The 18,064-nt window shown below is 39.2% G+C and overlaps 1 protein-coding gene across 1 annotated transcript; it reads left to right on the top strand.

Moving 5' to 3' along the window:
- Window positions 1-13: 13 nt before the first annotated feature.
- On the top strand, window positions 14-8,137 carry LOC126750948 (putative polypeptide N-acetylgalactosaminyltransferase 13). The gene is made up of 8 exons (XM_050460807.1): window positions 14-248; window positions 646-821; window positions 930-1,102; window positions 1,307-1,931; window positions 2,747-2,828; window positions 6,534-6,688; window positions 6,956-7,138; window positions 7,320-8,137. Exons 1-8 carry the CDS (start codon window positions 105-107, stop codon window positions 7,798-7,800), a joined length of 2,019 nt encoding a protein of 672 aa, XP_050316764.1. The 5' UTR covers window positions 14-104; the 3' UTR covers window positions 7,801-8,137.
- Window positions 8,138-18,064: the final 9,927 nt, after the last annotated feature.

The raw sequence follows: 18,064 nt of genomic DNA, 5'->3' as shown, positions 1-18,064 counted from the left end.
GACGAGCGTTTGCTTTTGCACAGCAAATTTTATTAATAGTAATTCAGTGCAGAGTGCGCGCGCGTGGTGTTATTTGTTGTTGGGCGGGCGAAAATGTATGCGTGATGAAGTTGCAGAAACGATGCTGGCATTGTCGACTACTGCTGCTGCCCATAGCGCTGCTGCTGCTCACTTGCATCTACACCAGCATACAATTCATCGAGTATGAGTATGCAGACCTGCAAGTTGAACGCTACGAACAGGCGCAAGTGAATATTAGATAAGAGAAAAATGTGCAAAAATAATAATAAAAAAACTATTAAAAAATCAACAAAAAATTAAAAAAAAAAAATCAAATACAAAAAAAAAATAAAAAAATAGTCACATTTAAAAATGTCTAAAATATAAAAAAAAATAAAATTTTTAAATAATAAAAAAAAATTAAAAATAAATATAATAATAAAAAAATGTTAGTACAAAAAAAGTAAAAATTAAAAAAAAGATATTTAAAAATGTCAAAAAATTTTTTAAAAATATTGTGACAGAAAATATTACAACAACAGTACCAAAAAACTCTATAATCTTCCTGTGACTTACGATTTAATTCCACGCTTTAGCGCTTAAACTATTTTACATGCAACCAACGTGTGCTTTTCTCACCTGCAGGTGCTGCCCGTTGCCGCGGAGAGCGCGCTTAGCGAGTACGCAATAGCGGTGCGTGAATTCCTGGCTGCAGCGCCGACTGAGACGCTAAACGCGCCGTGGCAATTCTATAATTACAATGCGGCACGCAGCGATGCGATTGGCGCCTTGCGCGCGTTACCCGATACACGTGACGCCAGGTGCGTATATGCAACGTCATTTTTTTTTTTAATTTACAAATGTACTAAACAAAAAATTAAACTAAGCAACCGTTATTTGCGAATGCAACCTCTACCGCTTCATTGCAGCTGCACGGCGCGCCCTTTCCATTTGGCCGCGCAACGCGCGCGCGTTTCCATCATCATCGCATTTCACAATGAGGCACGTTCGGCGCTCTTGCGTACCGTAATGACGCTGTATCACCGCACGCCGCATCGCTATCTGCACGAGCTGATACTGATCGATGACTGCAGCGCGGATGGTGCGTATACGCCATGGCGGCACATGCAAATGAGCGCGCACGCGGCGCTGGTGTTGCGCCATTTTTGATTGAAATCACGCGCGCACATTTGCATGCTTACACTTGGCATATCTAATGCAAAAATAGACAATACTTAATTGGATTTTTTTCACTGTTTTCTATGACATCTTCTTCCAATGCTATGTCTGCCCGCTGCCCGTTTAGTTGGTTTGCTGCCGGCCATGCTTAAACTCCAGCTACCGCCATTCATGCGTAATTTTTCATCTTCAAAGCCACCAACAACAGCCGCAAACTATGTCAGCTTACATTCTTCGGCGAACTCGAGCAACAGCAGCAGCCGCGTGCCTACTTCACAGCCGCAAGTAACAATTAAAAGCGCGCGTAATACGCAACGCTTGGGTGTGATTGCATCACGTAATCGCGGCGCTCGCCTTGCCACCGGCGATTATTTACTCTTTCTCGACAGTCACTGTGAGGTTAATGTGGGCTGGCTGGAGCCGTTGCTGGAGCGTTTAGCCATAGGCGCGGCAGCCGTCAGCCCTGTGTTGGATAGCATTAATGCGGAGTCATTGGAGTATACGGCGAGTTCGAAGAATCTCATGGGTGGTTTCGATTGGAATTTACATTTTCATTGGATACCGCGACCGCAATCAACGCAATCACAGCCACAGCGTCGCGACCAGTACAACCAGCAGCCACAACAACAACGCGCATTCGTGGAATCTTTAAACGAGCAAACCGCATATTTACAGCAATTCAGTTGGGCGCACAGCAGATTTGGCGCGGCACGCTTGCGACGCGACACAAATACCGCCGCAACGGCATTCAAGTAATTTACCTACACCACTTTATCATTTGATTTTGTTTTGTTTATTTACTTTAACGAGAAGTACTGTCATCTAAGCTGCCTGTAGCGCATTTCATTGGAAAACGCATACATGTTATGCGTCTTAGATTTCTTGAGAATTTAATTTCACCAGGCTGGCTTAATTTTTTTTTTATCATTGTAATACAGCGAGTTTTTTGGAATTCTACAAAAGCTCGTATCTATTAGTAGAAGCTCTCGTACTTACATATTTAATATAAGCCGCACCAACAAAGTAAGATTTTATGAATTCTAAATTGTTTATTCTTCAATTTATATTAAGACGATCTGAATTTCCTAATGCTTCAGTTAGATTCAACTTACAGTTAGGGACCCCTCACAGCTTTGCTTAGCTAACTTTGAATAACCGACAGATCATATAGATGATATATTATCTCTATCGATAAAGAAAGCGTAAAATCCAATATAATCTTATAATGATAGCCTACCCCATGAATACCGGGAAAATTCCGCATTGACAACATTTAAAGCGTTTGGGGTCCGCACGGTATGAAGCACTGGAAAAGGCAACATTTATGAGGTCACAGAACCTGCTCAAATTCGTTCAAGCGCTGACTCCTAAAGTATGACTACTACTCACAGACGGTACTTCATCTGGTATCGCTAAGACCCAAAACAGTTTTGTAGTATAGTTGGATTATTAGCCTACCAAATTAACCTAACCTAGCAATATTTTCATAATGAGTGCAATATTTATTTAATTTTAAGCGAACTTATTATACCTCTTGCGAATATTACTAATGATCTGAACTTTTCAGAAGCCCTACTTTTGCTGGTGGCATATTCATGATCTCTCGGGAATGGTTTTTTAAATTAAATGGCTTCAACCCACTACTGGAGGTAAGTATGTTTGACAGTGCGTCTAGTTGGTGGTCAATTTTGTTTCTATGTGTTGCCATATGTATATCTCTATCGGCTTCCTTAGCCAAATTTCTTAACGTTACTCCAATTTTTGCAATAAAAGGCATTCTTTAAACGATTTGGGGAATAAATATAACCAGTTGTGATGCTACCTAGAACGGTCTCGCAAAGCCATCGACGAATAATATTGACTTCGAATTAAGTACTGAAATTTAGTTTCGAACCCTACAGAGACGAGATTCCGTCCACTTAGTTAATCAGATAAATATTTGCATTTGCATTTGGTAAATTTCATACTTCGGACTCTGTATACATAGATAAGCAGGTGTTCGACGCATCTGTATTACTGGCTTAAGGTAACCCAGATAACAGTTGTTAAAAAATCATCAAAGAAATCATTTTGAATATCAACCACCAAGGATTGGTACGCTAAGTTTAGATGTGGTGCAACCGCAGGCGGTGAACGTAGTGGACCCCCAAACGAGGTGATTATCGAACAAAACATTAAAAAAGTCCACAAAATAATTTTAGATGAGTGTAAAGTGAAGTGGTTTGAGATAGCAGGCACTCCAAAGGTATCAAAGGAGTATATTGGATATATTGGTAATGGATATTTGGGTATGAGAAAGTTCTGTGCAAAGTGGGTGCCGCGTGAGCTCACTTTTGACCAAAACAACGAAGAGTTGATGATTTGTAGCAGTGTTTGGAGATGCAACAACGAAATGAACCCGAGTTTTTGCGTCGATATGTGACAATGGATGAAGCATGACTCCATAATTTCACTCCGCAGTCAAATCGACAGTCAGCCGAGTGTACTGCACTCGATGAAGCCACTCCAAAGCGTGGAAAATCACAAAAGTCGACTGGCTAGGTTATGGCGTCTGTATTTTGGAATGCGCATGGAATAATTTTAATTGACTAATATCAAAAAGAAAATACCGTCAACAGCAACTGGACCACCTGAATGACTTAATCGCCGAAAAATAACCTTATTTGGGAAAACGATGGCGAAAATCCAAGAATTGGGGTTCGCATTGAAGAGGTGGTTAACGAAACTGAGGCCACGTACAACAGAAATGGTATCGAAAAATTGGAAGATCGCTGTAATCAATGTGTCACCTTTGATAGAAACTATGTTATATAAAAACAAAATGAATTTCACAAAAAAAAATTTGCCCTTCAATAGACCTATTAATGCTTCCTGAACGTAAAAAATTGGAATGAAGGCAAAATGTTTAGATAAAAAAAGGAAAATCAGGCATGAATCTCAAATAATACACTCCAAAAATTAATATTTATATAAGTTCTTCTTCTTCTTTATTGGCGTAGACACCTCTTACGCGATTATAGCGGAGTTAACAACAGCGCGCCAGTCGTTTCTTCTTTTCGCTACGTGGCGCCAATTGGAGATTTAAAACGAAGCTAGGTCCTTCTCCACCTGGTCTTTCCAAGAGAGTGGAAGTTTTCCTCTTTCTCTGCTTCCCCCGGCGGGTACTGCGTCGAATACTTTCAGAGCTGGAGTGTTTTCGTCCATCCGGACAACATGACCTAGCCAGCGTAGCCACTGTATTTTAATTCGCTGAACCATGTCAATGTCGTCGTATATCTTGTACAGCTCATCGTTCCATCGAATGCGATATTGGCCGTGGCCAACGCGCAAAGGGCCATAAATCTTTCGCAGAACCATTCTCTCGAAAATTCGCAACGTCGACTCAACAGTTGTTGTCATCGTCCAAGCCTCTGCACCATATAGCAGGACGGGAATAATGAGTGACTCATAGAGCTTGGGTTTTGTTCGCCGAGAGACGACTTTTTCATTGCCTACTCAGTCCGAAGTAGCACCTGTTGGCAAGAGTTATCCTGCGTTGGATTTCTAGGCTGGACATTGTTGGTGGTGTTTATGCTGGTTCCAAGATAGACGAAATTATCTGCGACTTCAAAGTTATGACTGTCAACAGTGACGTGAGAGCCAAGTCGCGAGTGCGAGTACTGTTTGTTTGATGACAGAAGATATTTCGTCTTGCCCTCGTTCACTGCCAGACCCATTTTCTGTGCTTCCTTGTCCAGCCTAGAGAAAGCAGAACTAACGGCGCGGGTGTTGAGGCCGATGATATCATTATCGTCGGCATTAATCTTATAAAAGCTGTTCTCTGTTTAAGTTCTGCAGCTCGAATTATTTGCTCCAGCAGCAGATTGAAGAAGTGGCACTATAGGGAGTCGCCTTGTCTGAAATCTCGTTGGGTAACGAACGGCTCGGAGAGGTCTCTATCTATACCGACGGAGCGTTTTGTGTTGCTCAACGTCATTTACACAGCCGTATTAGTTTTGCGGGGATACCAAATTCATACATCGGGGTATAAAGAAAGCTCCTTTTCGTGCTGTCAAAATCAGCTTTAAAATCGACGAAAAGGTGGTGTGTGTCGGTTCTCTTTTCACGGGTCTTTTCCAAGATTTAGCGCATGGTGAATATCTGGTCGGTTGCTGATTTTTCATGCCTAAATCCACACTGATAAGGTTCAATCAGTTTGTTGACGGCGGGCTTCAATCTTTCACACAATACGCTCGATAGAACCTTATAAGTACGCGATATTAAGGAGACTTATCCCACGGTAGTTGGCGCAGATTGTGAGGTCTCCCTTTTTGTGGATTGGGCAGAGCACACTTAAATTCCAATCATTGGGCATGCTTTCGTCGGACCATATTTTACAAAGAAGCTGATGCATGTACCTTATCAGTTCTTCGCCGCCGTGTTTGAATAGCTCGACCAGAAATCCGTCGGCCCCCGCTTGTTGTTCTTCAGACGGGTAATTGCTTTTCGAACTGCCTCATGGTCGGGCAATGGAACGTCTGCTTCATAGTCATCGATTGGGGAATCGGGTTCGTCTTCTCCAATGTTTATATAACTACCAACGGAAAATGAAGCAAGTATTCTTTCGTTATTGATCTTTAATTTTTTAGTAGTTGTCATAATGATTGTAATGACAAAGTACTGGAATAGTTGGAGTTCTTTTCTGCAATATTTGCAATATTTTCATATAAGCTTTATGTTACATAAATACTATAATAATAATATACATACATACTTTATATGGTATAGTATAATAAACTATAGTATATAAATTGCCTAGACTGACAACTTTTTCTAACTTTTTCATACTGGATCAAGCAATTAAGAGATTTATCATATCTTGGAGCGTAGCGAATCGAACAAGCAACTGGCATAATATCACATACACTGGCATAGCCAGATTGAGATGAGATGGATAGATTTCTTCTGGCTTTGCTTGGGCTCAAAAATTTCTAGTAGGGAAGGGACTTATAAATTTCTTCTGTTCTTTCGATTATATATATGACGTGAACGATTAAGGGCATTATATGTACTATCGGCTTATGCTACATGGTATTTTCTAAACCATTTGAAATCCTTCATATCTTAAGCTGTATAAATTCTAACCTTTATAGAAAAATATATGGTAAAGAGCTACGCGAAAATGGAAATACTTATATATTCTGTATAAAATCGATTCAACCCTTCCACTAGCTTACACCTCAATAACTGCAACTGAGTGTGTAAATGTGCCACGAAAATACTATGCACACATACACATACACATATACATATGTAAATATATACAAACGTTTCATTTTCATATGTTCTTTTTCTATTTTCCTGCATCTTTATAGACTTGGGGTGGCGAGTCCATTGAATTCTCCATTAAATTGTGGCTTTGTGGCGGACAAATCGAGATTGTGCCATGCAGCCGGGTCGGGCATATTTTTCGCAAACAGCATCCATTTCGTTTTCCCAATGGCAGCGATAGCCAGACAACATATCTCAGGTAAGCCTCATGACCCCAAGAGTATAACCTACATTGGGTAGACACAGGCACGGCAGCGGTCAGGCAAAGGTACGCTGGCAAAGCTTAGATGTGTGTGTGATGGTGAGCTAGATAGATATTACATATGCAAGTACATACTAAAAATACATACATACAGACGGTAAACCTGCTTTTAAATTAAAAATCATGAATTTAAAGATCTAAATTTTTGGAGGAAATTTGAAAATTTAAATTTGATTTTTCAATTTTTCTCCTTTTTTCTTGCAGAAATTCAAAAATCATTGCCGAATCCTGGTTGGACGCCTACAAATATTTCTTCTACGCCTCCAAGCCGGCGGCTAAACATATACCCCTCAGCAGTAACGACACAGAGCAAAGCCATCAGTTGAAGCGCGTTCTCAATTGCCAGCCATTCTCGTGGTATTTGCAGAATGTTTTCCCGCAACTCAAGTGCGTAAGCCAAATGCCTTCAGTCAGCATGTACTCCCGCTCCCCGCCAACAGGCTGACTGGCATACTGTTTCTCTCTTTCAAAAAATTCGCAAAAAAAATTCTTTCTAAGCTCACTCCAATGTACAACTGTGTGTGCGCATGGCATTGTAAACACATTTCTTGTTTTCCATTACTTTCAGACTGCCCAACGATGACTTCATCGCATTTGGCGCATTAAGCTCCGGCGAGCTTTGCCTGCACATCGCCAATCATGCCACCAGTCAGCTGCGTATGACTAGCTGCTTCCAAAATGACGTTACTCACTGGTATCTGCACCGGCAAAATTCTCAATTGCAAGCGAGTTCCGGTGCGTGTCTCCACGTAGTCACCGATGCGCCGAGGCGCGCGGCGAAGCTGAGAAACTCGACGCGTTCGACGCATTTTCGTGTAGTGCTGCAGCCATGTGTCGGAGAGGAAGTCGGCGATCGCGGCTACAATCAGCGTGCGTTTCAAAAGCAGACACCGCATCAACGTTGGTTGCGTCGCGGCGGTTTGTTGGTGCACCAACAGACGCAGTTATGTCTCGATAATCCGCTAAGCGATGTAGTGGTCGTCAGTCATTGCCGCAACGCCGCGCCGTCACAGCTGTTTCGCTTCGCCATGGAACTGCAACGACTGTAAAGGCGGTGACGGGGTACCGCAGAGGTTCTAAGTTGACTATGGCAAGCATACCTGTGTGCTGCTACTTGGACATGGCTCTCCGCCCAGTGGGAGAGTGGGTATGTTACAAACGAAATGGTTTGCCGGATAGAATTCAAATATGAACGCACTGCCATAACTGTGTGTACGAAAGAGTAACTGCATTGTATCTCAGGCTTTTCCCGCAGTTTTCTTAATTTGGAACCTTATGGCTAGATATTTAAGTCCATTTTAAATTAAGCCTTCATAATAATAAAATGATGGGCATATGCTCTCTACACAGTTGCATATCTTACTTTCTATATGCAGTATGCTGGAATTAACGTATTTATTATTTGAAGAGAGTTTTTGGTCTCTAAATACCGAAGATTATAAATAATAGTCTCATTGATCTTCTATAACCGAATGCGCCAGTCGTTCTTCTTATTCGAGATTTGGCGCCAATTGGAGATTCAAAGTGTAGCGAGTTCCTTCTCCACCTGGTCTTTCCAACAGAGCGGAGGTCATCCTCTTCCTCTGCTTCCCCCAGCGTTCTTCAGCAGAACCTTTCTCTCGAAAATTCTTAACGCGCCGACTCATCAGATGTTGTCAGTGTCCATGCCTTTGCACCACATAGCATGACGGGCATAAAGAATGCCTTGACGAATTTGGTCTTTATTCGTCGAGAGAGAACTTTAGTTCTCAATTGCCTAAACCGTCGGAAATAGCACCTGATGGCAAGATTTATTCTGCTTAGGATTTCGAGGCAAACGTTGTTGTTGCTGTTAATACTGAGCCAAGATTATCTAGGATTTCAAGCTAAGTTGCAAATGTGATGACTGTTTGTTTGACGACAGGAGATATTTCGTCTTGCCTCGTTCACTACCAGACCCTTAAACTGCGAGTCTCCTAGATATCTTAGACGGGTTCTATAGAAGGCTGGTTAGAAATATAAGAGTTGTTCCAGCGTATTGCAGGCTTTTCTTGAGTAAAAATCACTTCTATTTTGGTTCGGTAGTCAGACGGATGGACAGCATCAGCGTTTTTGAATACCGGAATTCTTTTGTGTCCGCTTCCAGGCAGGCACTACATCTACAGCCGTCCTTCTTCTTATGACATGCTATCGTTTGAGATCGAGCTTCGCGCAATAGATCCCGGTGGCTACTCCATCAGATATTTTTGGAACCGTCCGTGTAGGTGTTGAAAATTTCGCTAGTGGGTCGTGTGCTCCTGCTAACTTGACACATGATCTCCCAGAGAAAGCACGGGAATACAGAGTCTTTTTTATCCACTGATTCCCTTCTTATCGAGCTGTATCCGAAGGTCTTTGTGGAAAATGCCTTTCACGCCGCCAATCTTCCAGCTCTTTTTGCTGCAAAGCTTTCCACTGCAATGTTGATTGGTGGTAGATTGAATAACCTTTCTAGTGCCGTTGGAGATTTTGCTGACAGCGGTCCAAAGTAAGGTTTGATTTGACTACCGCTTTGTAACAGCAATGCATGAGGCCAGCCGATAGGCCCCATATAAGTAGACATGTAGTCCCTAGTATCTTCTTACATTCATAGGTCTAAAAATGTACAATTAGGATCCTTTAAGTTTGTTAACGATCGGTTAAAAGCTAGTAAACTGGTTCTGCGAAAATCGGCAAGTTTGGAAATAGGCGCTGAATGGCGTATATGTTGGAGAAGGATAGCTAGACCAGATATTTCCTCCAATCATAAAAGTTGGTTCTTTTTATATTCTCTTCGAATCCGTTCTCGACATTCCTTTGCCCACTGGTCAAGTTCGGTGTATGTTTGTTAGCTATAATACTGTATATTGAGTCCTTGGTGATCATGCCCATGGCGGCAAGTCTTCGCAGCTGCTATAGTACTCATAATGTAGAGTTAGCATTATGCGAATGGCATTTTCTCAGATTTCTTGTAGTTATCTTTAAAACTATTTCTTTAAGTGACATTTATGACATGATAAACAGGGTTGAAGCCGGATAAGACTAGGACTAGTTTAAGTTCGTCGCCATTAATGAGCAAATTTCATCGAAATATTCTTCGAACATTGATGGTACGCTCTAATATCCAATTTATACGCTTCATCAGCCACAATACCAGAAAGACTCACTTGATAATCATACTTTCCGCCGCAGCAACGACCATTACCGTAATAGTCACTCATTTCTTAGTACAACAAGTCAAATTTCAAGGATCATCGACAGCCTGATAGCCGTGTCTGCATGTGGCAATTTATTATGTGGGCTCAACTGCGCCAGGCAGCCGCTTCAACCAGCGCTTGCAAAGCAACCACAGAGTGTGTCTCTCTTGCGGCACCTAACCACGCACACACTTGTGAGCGGCTTCACCCACACATTTGTGAGGGGCTTCATATGCATATGTGTGTGTACGTATGCATTTGCATTAGTTGGGTAAGACGCTTGCGGTTGAGCCATCTCGATTTCGGCAAAGTTTCGTAACTTTCGCAAACTTGTTTTAGTTAAAAGACTTTGTCAAAATGCTATCACCGAAATTTAACCAAGCTTGTGGTAAACCCTTCACTTTTGTTAATAATGTGTGTGTTGCTTTGTGTAAGACGTTCGCTGGTTGTTGTTTTTTGTCTTCCTGAACAAAGCACCCAGTCGAGGCAAATGCGAGGATGAATGAAAATGTTAATGATGTGTGAAATTATTTGGTTAGTTTATGAAAATGATACGGTTAGTAGAAGAATGTCAAAGCAAACCGCCACATATAAACACAGAGAGTCACTGAGAGACACGGAGAGACAAGTAGCACTTTACAAAAGTTTGGTGAGACACTGAATGCTTTCTACTAATATTTTTTAGGTGAGCGAATATTTCACTCTCATTTGCTTCTTGAATTATTCTATCTATCTCTGATTTACTGCCATCGATTACCTATAAATAACCGACAAGTTGGTTGCTCTGCCATTTTGCTATTTATATTTCAGCACTTTTTTCGTTCTTTCTCCACTTATTTCTTGGTCTAGTCCGACTTTTCGATTTATGTTATTCTGTCGGGAAGTGTGATAAATTTGCCATGACATGTCAATTACGCCGTGCTTCATTGCGTGCAATGTCATCGGCACATAACGACAGTGAAAATTGCTTTACATCATACATATATACGTACATAGTAGACACTTTGAAGGTCCTCACTCAAAGGTTATGTGCTGAAAGGGTTAAAATATGACAATTGTGCATTATATAGATAGACATTATTACAGTTCATTGCGTGTCATCATTTACGGTTAATTTGCGTGAGTGTGTGGGTGATATTGGCTTAAGTGGATTACAAGATGTTTCTATTCCAATAATATAGTTTTTGGATAGATTGTCTTAGATATTTTCATGTTTGTAGCCACAAGGATTTAATAGGGTCTTATATACTTCATTTTAGTACAAAAGGAGAGACAAAAAGACTACAATTTGGATATCGAAGCTCTAATTGCTGAATTGTAAGCTCTCTAAAATCGTGTTTAGTAGAAAAAGGCTCAGTGAGGTTTTTATCTATTTTAACACATTGTTTTACCTAAAAGCCATCAGCTATCACGAACAACTTCCATAACCTATGATTACATTATTAATATTATATAAACAGTTAATAATCAATACTATTTTCTGTTTCTACAGTTACAGTTCTTATTCTTATACTACCGTTTGGGCACCCTTGGCGTCTAAATAATCCTTCTAAAAGAAGCAGTAAACGTGTAAACTCATAGAACCTTTATCTCTTATCTTATTTTTAGAAATCAAAAAGAGTTACTTTCCAAATGTGCTCAGCCAAAATCTTAACACTTTACTAGAAGAGCTTATTTTTATTTTCTACTGGCAACGGATTGTAAAACTTATCCTATCAGCAAAATCAATGCCAGAACCTAATATCCATGACATCAAGGTAATGTTTTGTATTTAGAGGGATCGGAAAAGCGTGCTGAGTTTCTAAAACTGCACGAAAGCATTAATGGTGAACCCTACCGACAACAAAGCATGAAATTGAAGCAGAAACAAACGTACGGCATTCGCCTGGCTTTCTGTTACTAAATCAGTTAAAGAATATTTTTAAAACAGCGGTTAGGAAATTTTGCCTTACCCACCTTATAGTTTAGGCCTTGTCTTTTCCGACTACCGTTTATTCCGGTCAATGCAGAACGTCCACACCGGAATACGGTTCACATCCGAACAGGTTATCAATTATTCGTTGGATTCATTACTGTCCGTCAACAATCTGAGACTCGACTCATCTGACAAAAATATATGTACAAAAGTGCCTTAAAAGCTAACGTTATTATTTTTTTGTCATTTTTTTTTCACCACAAACTTTTGAGTTTAAAGTTTTCCAGGAAGTCTTTGGTCTCATTTTTCCAATTCTATGGGACGTTGAATTAGAATAAGTAAATGTGGAAAAGTTCCCTGAGAGGCAAATTATTAAGAAATTTTCCTCTAATGGATTATCAAAACTGTTTCCAACGATACTACTATAGCTTAGTATAGGCCTTGATACATACTAGTAGGAAATATAGAATGTGCGCAGTTAAGTTCCATTAATGCGCTGTATTTTCCTTCATTGAGATTTGCTTACGCGATAATCTCAGCCGTTCTAATGAGAACTTTCTTTTCTTAGTAAAAGCTATATTCAAAGTACATTCTTTCTAATTAGATACAGCTTACATTGACATGCATTAAAATTATGGAGTATGCTCTTCAAATGATAACACCCTGTATTGAAGAATATATTTTATTATATATTATACAATACTGGGCTTAAGAACACGTTCAGGTAGTTGCACTTAATTTAAGCTTGCAAGCTCCGCTGTTCCTAATCGGATCGGCATGCAATTTGTTTCTTAAAGTTAGAGTTTGTAAAGTTTCAGTTATATAAAGGAGCATGCCAACTAATAGCCTTTTCGTAGCAGCAACAAAGCGTTAGACTAATATGTGGCTTTGTGGGGTTCAGGCAGACTACTAAAGCGAAATGCAGTATCGAGAGACTGGTTCTTTTGTCTTGAAAAAGAGTCTAGAAAAAGCCTTCCGACAAAGAGACACCGAACTTAATTAACCAAAGTGATGCAGCAGATAGAAGTGATAGTGGAGGCATCAACGATTGGCGGCGGCTCAAAGAGACAGGATTCCACGGCCGACGTTCTGCATCAAGTTTTTTTGAAACAACTAAATGCTCTGCCAAAACCACAAAAAGACAGATCACACAATCTACGCCAAATACAGTGGTATAAGCCTCCTCAACATCGCATATACGGTTCCATCGATAGTATCGCGTGAAATATTGAAACCCCCCGTCAACAAACTGATTGAACCTTATCAGTGTGGCTTTAGACTTAGAAAATCTACAATCAACCAGATTTGCATCATGCGCCAAATCTTGAAAAGATCCGTGAAAAGAAGATGGGCACATCATCACTTCGCCGATTTTAAAGCCGCCTCCGACAACACAAAAAGGAGCTGCCTTTATGCCGCGATATCTGAATTTGGTATCCCAGGAAAACTAATACGGCTGTGTAAACTGACGTTGAGCAACACCAAAAGCTCCGTCAAGATCGGGAAGGACCGTTCGATATCAAATGAGGTTTCAGACAAGGCGACTAACTATCGGTCGACTTCCTCAATCTACTGCTGGAGAAAATAATTCGAGCTGCATAGCTTAATCGAGCAGGTACTTAAGCCGATGATATCGGCCCTAAGAGTGTTCGAAATAAAGGTTTTGCGGAAGATTTATGTTCCTTTGGGTATTGGCAACGGCAAATACCGCAGTCGATGGAACGATGAGCTGTACGAGATATACGACGACATTGGCATAGTTCAGCGAATTAAAAGAAAGCGGCTTAGCCAGCATAGTCATGTCGTCCGAATGGATGAAAACACTCTGGCTCTCGAGAGTACCCGCCGGGGGAAGCAGAGGAAGACCTCTACTCCGTTGGTGAGTTCAGATGGAGAAGCAACCGGCTGCATTTGTTATCTGGAATTGGCGCCGTTTGAAGGAGCCGATGGAGAAGAACCTGATATCACAACATGACTGCAAATAGCGCAGGGAAGAAACGATTGAGGTGCTTGAATCACAATAACTTTTGTTTAGTCCACTTTCAAACTCAAGTACTACGAAGCAGTTTTCATTAAAATTGCAATTTTGAAACCTTAAATTATGAGCGAATTAAATTGTTACGACAAGATTTCAAATAATTTGTAACGAACCTTTGGACCACACACACAAACACTTAAAGTGGCCATAATATCTAGCAGAATATATTATCACGTTGTCATCAAGTGCTAGCAAACTTCAGCGATTTTTATGGAAACCATGTACGTGGGACAAATTAATGCACAGAGAAAGGGCTGCATAGAAAGCAGAGTTTGAAAAAAAGATGAGCGCATCCACCTCAGCCACGTATTACAAGAGGCAAAACAAAAAAGTGGCATTAACATTAGCGTGAATATCAAAGAGCAATGGATATTGGCTGAGCAAATTGAAAGCTGTGCGACACCGAAGCAAATCAAGTGAAAGAGAGTGCCGGCAAAGCGGAATCTGCAAAAAGGATTCTGCAAAAGTGTGGCCATTGCAAAAGCACTGCAAGTCCTGGTACTTAAGTAATAGTGATGCATGCATAAAAAGTTTGAACCCAGCACACCCACGCAACACACATACACCAGCGCGACAGGAGACTGACCCCCAGCTTTGTGTGTGTGTGTGTAGTGGTAAGGCGTGTGCTGAGCGGTGGAATGAGAGACAGCTTTGCTGAAACAAGCTGGCCAGCGGGTGTCCCGTCCGATGCCAACGACAGCCGTGGCTGTGAGCACATCTCCACATTCACACACACACACAGATATGCTCTTGTGCAGGTTTTGCAATAATTTAGAGTGGGTGTGTTCATAGTGTACGAATATGACGCTGTTGCCGGGTTCAAAGCCATATTTTCGACTTTTTATTTTGCCATCTCTTTGCCAAAGTTTCAGTGGTCAAATATTAAAAGTTATTCCAAGTCGTTGTTGCTTTTGAAAATTCTGCTCTTTTTTATCGCCAGCCAAACGACGAACATGTACAGTTATACTACGAACATATACAGTTATTCAAGTGCTTGCTACCGATCTAAGTAATAATTTTTGTTCGTAGCTAAACAATTAACTTTCTACATAAATTTGAGCAGAGACTAGAGCGCATTGGCTTAGCGCTGGCTCACACACACACACACACACACACACACAAACATGCAGGGATGCACAGACTCAGTCGAAGCATACCCTCGGGCGCGCAAGCTTAACTGTTCGATGCTTCGATTGCAATCTGCGCTGGCTGCAAGTGTTTGCCAAGGGGAGTCGGACGAAATCTTCAAAAATCATATTATCATATTTGTCTATGTTTGTATATACGTATATATGGCTGTGTGTGTGTGTGTTGGTGTGTTGCTTTTCCGTAATATTGCGGCTTCTACTTTATTTCATCTTATTTTGGTTGTTCTAAAATTAATTTATCGCTTCTAGCCGAATTCAAAAGTGTATGGCCTCCGGTCAGAGCTTGAGTATGGAAAAATATTGAATATTCCTGCAGCCGATGCAGTGTTGCATTGAGTTGGCGTAAAGTTTTGGCAGCCATTAAAAATACTCGATATTTTTATACCCATTGGTTGTTTTAAGGGAAAATCAAATCTGATTTTTTTGGTTTCTGATAAGAAACCACACAATCTCTGTTAGGGGTATAAAAATGTTAAGTTAAATGTAAATGTTAAGGTATTTGTCATAATTTTATTTTCGTAAGAGAAGTTAGCTAATACAGTCAAAAGATAAAATAGTTAAAATATGAAAGAAATTCCGAGAAAAGCTAAATATTTTATTATTATTTTGGTAAGTACCTCTAAAAATGTACTTTCGCATTTCTTGTTTAGCAATTTTATGCACTTCGGGTGTGCGACTTTGATAAAAAAAAACATATGCGCCCAAATGTAGGCAATATTTTTTTATAAATATTGTCGTAATACATATCACATCAATCATTTTAAGTAGGTAGAGAACACTATATTATAACAGTATCTTCAGGAAGGCATTATGACGTGGGACAAATGAGTGTTATGAGAAAGTCATTAACATTAACTTGCTTCAAAGGGTTGGAAGTGAAAACGTAAAATGTATTGACATTTCCGAATTCTCGAGAAACAGAAGCTATATTGCTATTGTTACTATCACAATTATAACAGAGAAGGAGCTTTAGGGCAAAATAGGAATTAAAAAATACTATTTTTTAATTTGCTTTAAAAAAATTGAATTTACACCAAAGTTTGGGGGCTTTTTTGGTAGGTCATTGTAGGGAGAACTATATAAAGAGCAAAATGTAATAGTGATCGGTTCCCTTGCCTTCGAGTAATCACGCGGATAAATTTGAAAAGCAATTTCAAAGACATATTGATAAAGATACTTAACTGACAGTTTATATTTTATAATTCAAAAATTATTTGAAGTATCGATTTTATTGTTCAGTATCCCTCAACATAATACATATATTTTGTCACGTTGTTTGTGATATCCAAAATGAAACACTTCAGATTTTTTACAAATCTATGCAGCGTCAACCAATAAGCATGATGTGCTTTTGACAGCTGGAGGCGTTTGCGATTTCATCTTGACACGCTTCAACGCTTTTAAATTGTCCAAGATTATTGCGTAAATGCATTTGCGCCGAAAATTTCTCAAATTTATTGAAAAATTATCTATTTAGATGATGCCTATTTCTAGCTTAATAGCTTCGTCAACAAACTTAATGGACCTTATTGGGGTGAGTGAGTCAAGTCTTCGTGTGTTTCAGCAAACGCAATCGCAACGCCAAAAAGTGACCGTTTGGCGCGGATTGTGGTATGGCAGCATCTTCGGGCCTTATTTCTTTCGAAATAATGCAGGAATTCCTGTTCCCATGAATAGCAAGCGTTATAATGCGATGTTGACTGACTTTTTTCACGGAATTTGTTGGTGTGACGTTTCTTGATTTCTTGATTACAAAATGGTGGTGATATGCAACCGAAGCGGTGGTAGCCTTTTAGGCAAAATTTTGGCATAAAATTATTATAAACGAGTCTCGTTATATTTTCACACCAGGTACATATGTCCCTTAAATAATTTGGGTAAAAAATTGGAAAAAATTATAAAGACTGAATATTTCGGCTCTTTGTACCTAAGATAAAGAGAAGTCAACAAATCTGCCGAAAAGTTTCGTACAAACTAAGATGAGCTTTCTGTTTCTCGACACCGCACTTTTAAAGTAATTCAGTGGTACCTTTTAAAACTTCAATCCTGCAATATATGTATATGTTGCTCTGGGTATAATAAGTTTTTGCCAGATCAAGTTTAGAATTTATTTTTTTGTAAAAGTAACAACTTTCACTTGCATATTTTGTAACAGTTTTCTCGACTTTAATGTTATTTCCTGTTGAATGGACAGATTTGTCGAAAAAGTATTGAGAGTATTAGAGATTTATATGTTGCGAAAACTTTTGTTTACCAAGCACTCAAAAGGTGAAGTTCTTTACCTTGCAATAACTACGTGCGACTGTTTTGAGTTATTTGCGTTGATGGCGTCATTCATATTTAACCTGCTCGTGCTTCGTTCGCGTCAAATCTGAAAGCTTTCTCATAATACGCATGTGCTTGGAAGTTACTTTAGTAATATTTATTGACCAACAGTATTTTTACTTAATAAATATTGGTGATAAAATTTCTTGATAAATCCTTAATTGGAAATATTAGATATATATTTTATCGCACTCAAAAATTGTATTTAGTCTTAAAACTCAATTATTGTGCAATTATATTGAGCAATAAATTTTATTTAGTTTAAACAACAATTATTATGCAATAATTTTGAGCAAACAATTTAACTGCATTTCAAAAATCAATAATTGTACAATAATATTGGGCAAAACATTTTATTTTAGTTTTAAAAGCAATTATTGTGCAATAATATTGAGTAAAAAATTTAATTTTATTTTAAAAATTAATTATTATGTAATAATATTGAGCAAGAAATTGTTTTTGGTCTTCACATTCAATAATTATGCAATAATATTGAACAATAAATTTTATTTAGTTTAAACAACAATTATTATGCAGTAATATTTAGCAAGAAAATTTATTTTATTTTAAAAATCAATTATTGTGCAATAATATTGAGCAAAAAAATTTAATTGTATTTTAAAAGTTAATTGCTGTGCAATACTATTGAGCAAAAATTTTAACTGTATTTTGAAAATCAATTATTATGCAATA

Source organism: Bactrocera neohumeralis, chromosome 2 (genome assembly GCF_024586455.1).
Source record: "Bactrocera neohumeralis isolate Rockhampton chromosome 2, APGP_CSIRO_Bneo_wtdbg2-racon-allhic-juicebox.fasta_v2, whole genome shotgun sequence".
Taxonomy (NCBI): Eukaryota; Metazoa; Arthropoda; class Insecta; order Diptera; family Tephritidae; genus Bactrocera; species Bactrocera neohumeralis.
This window is presented reverse-complemented; position numbering and strand designations above follow the sequence as displayed.

Coding starts and splice junctions, on each gene's coding strand:
- LOC126750948 (XM_050460807.1), top strand. CDS start 105: ATGAAGTTGCAGAAACGATGCTGGCATTGTCGACTACTGCTGCTGCCC. Junction 822..929: donor CCCGATACACGTGACGCCAG/GTGCGTATATGC, acceptor GCTTCATTGCAG/CTGCACGGCGCGCCCTTTCC. Junction 7,139..7,319: donor AATGTTTTCCCGCAACTCAA/GTGCGTAAGCCA, acceptor CATTACTTTCAG/ACTGCCCAACGATGACTTCA.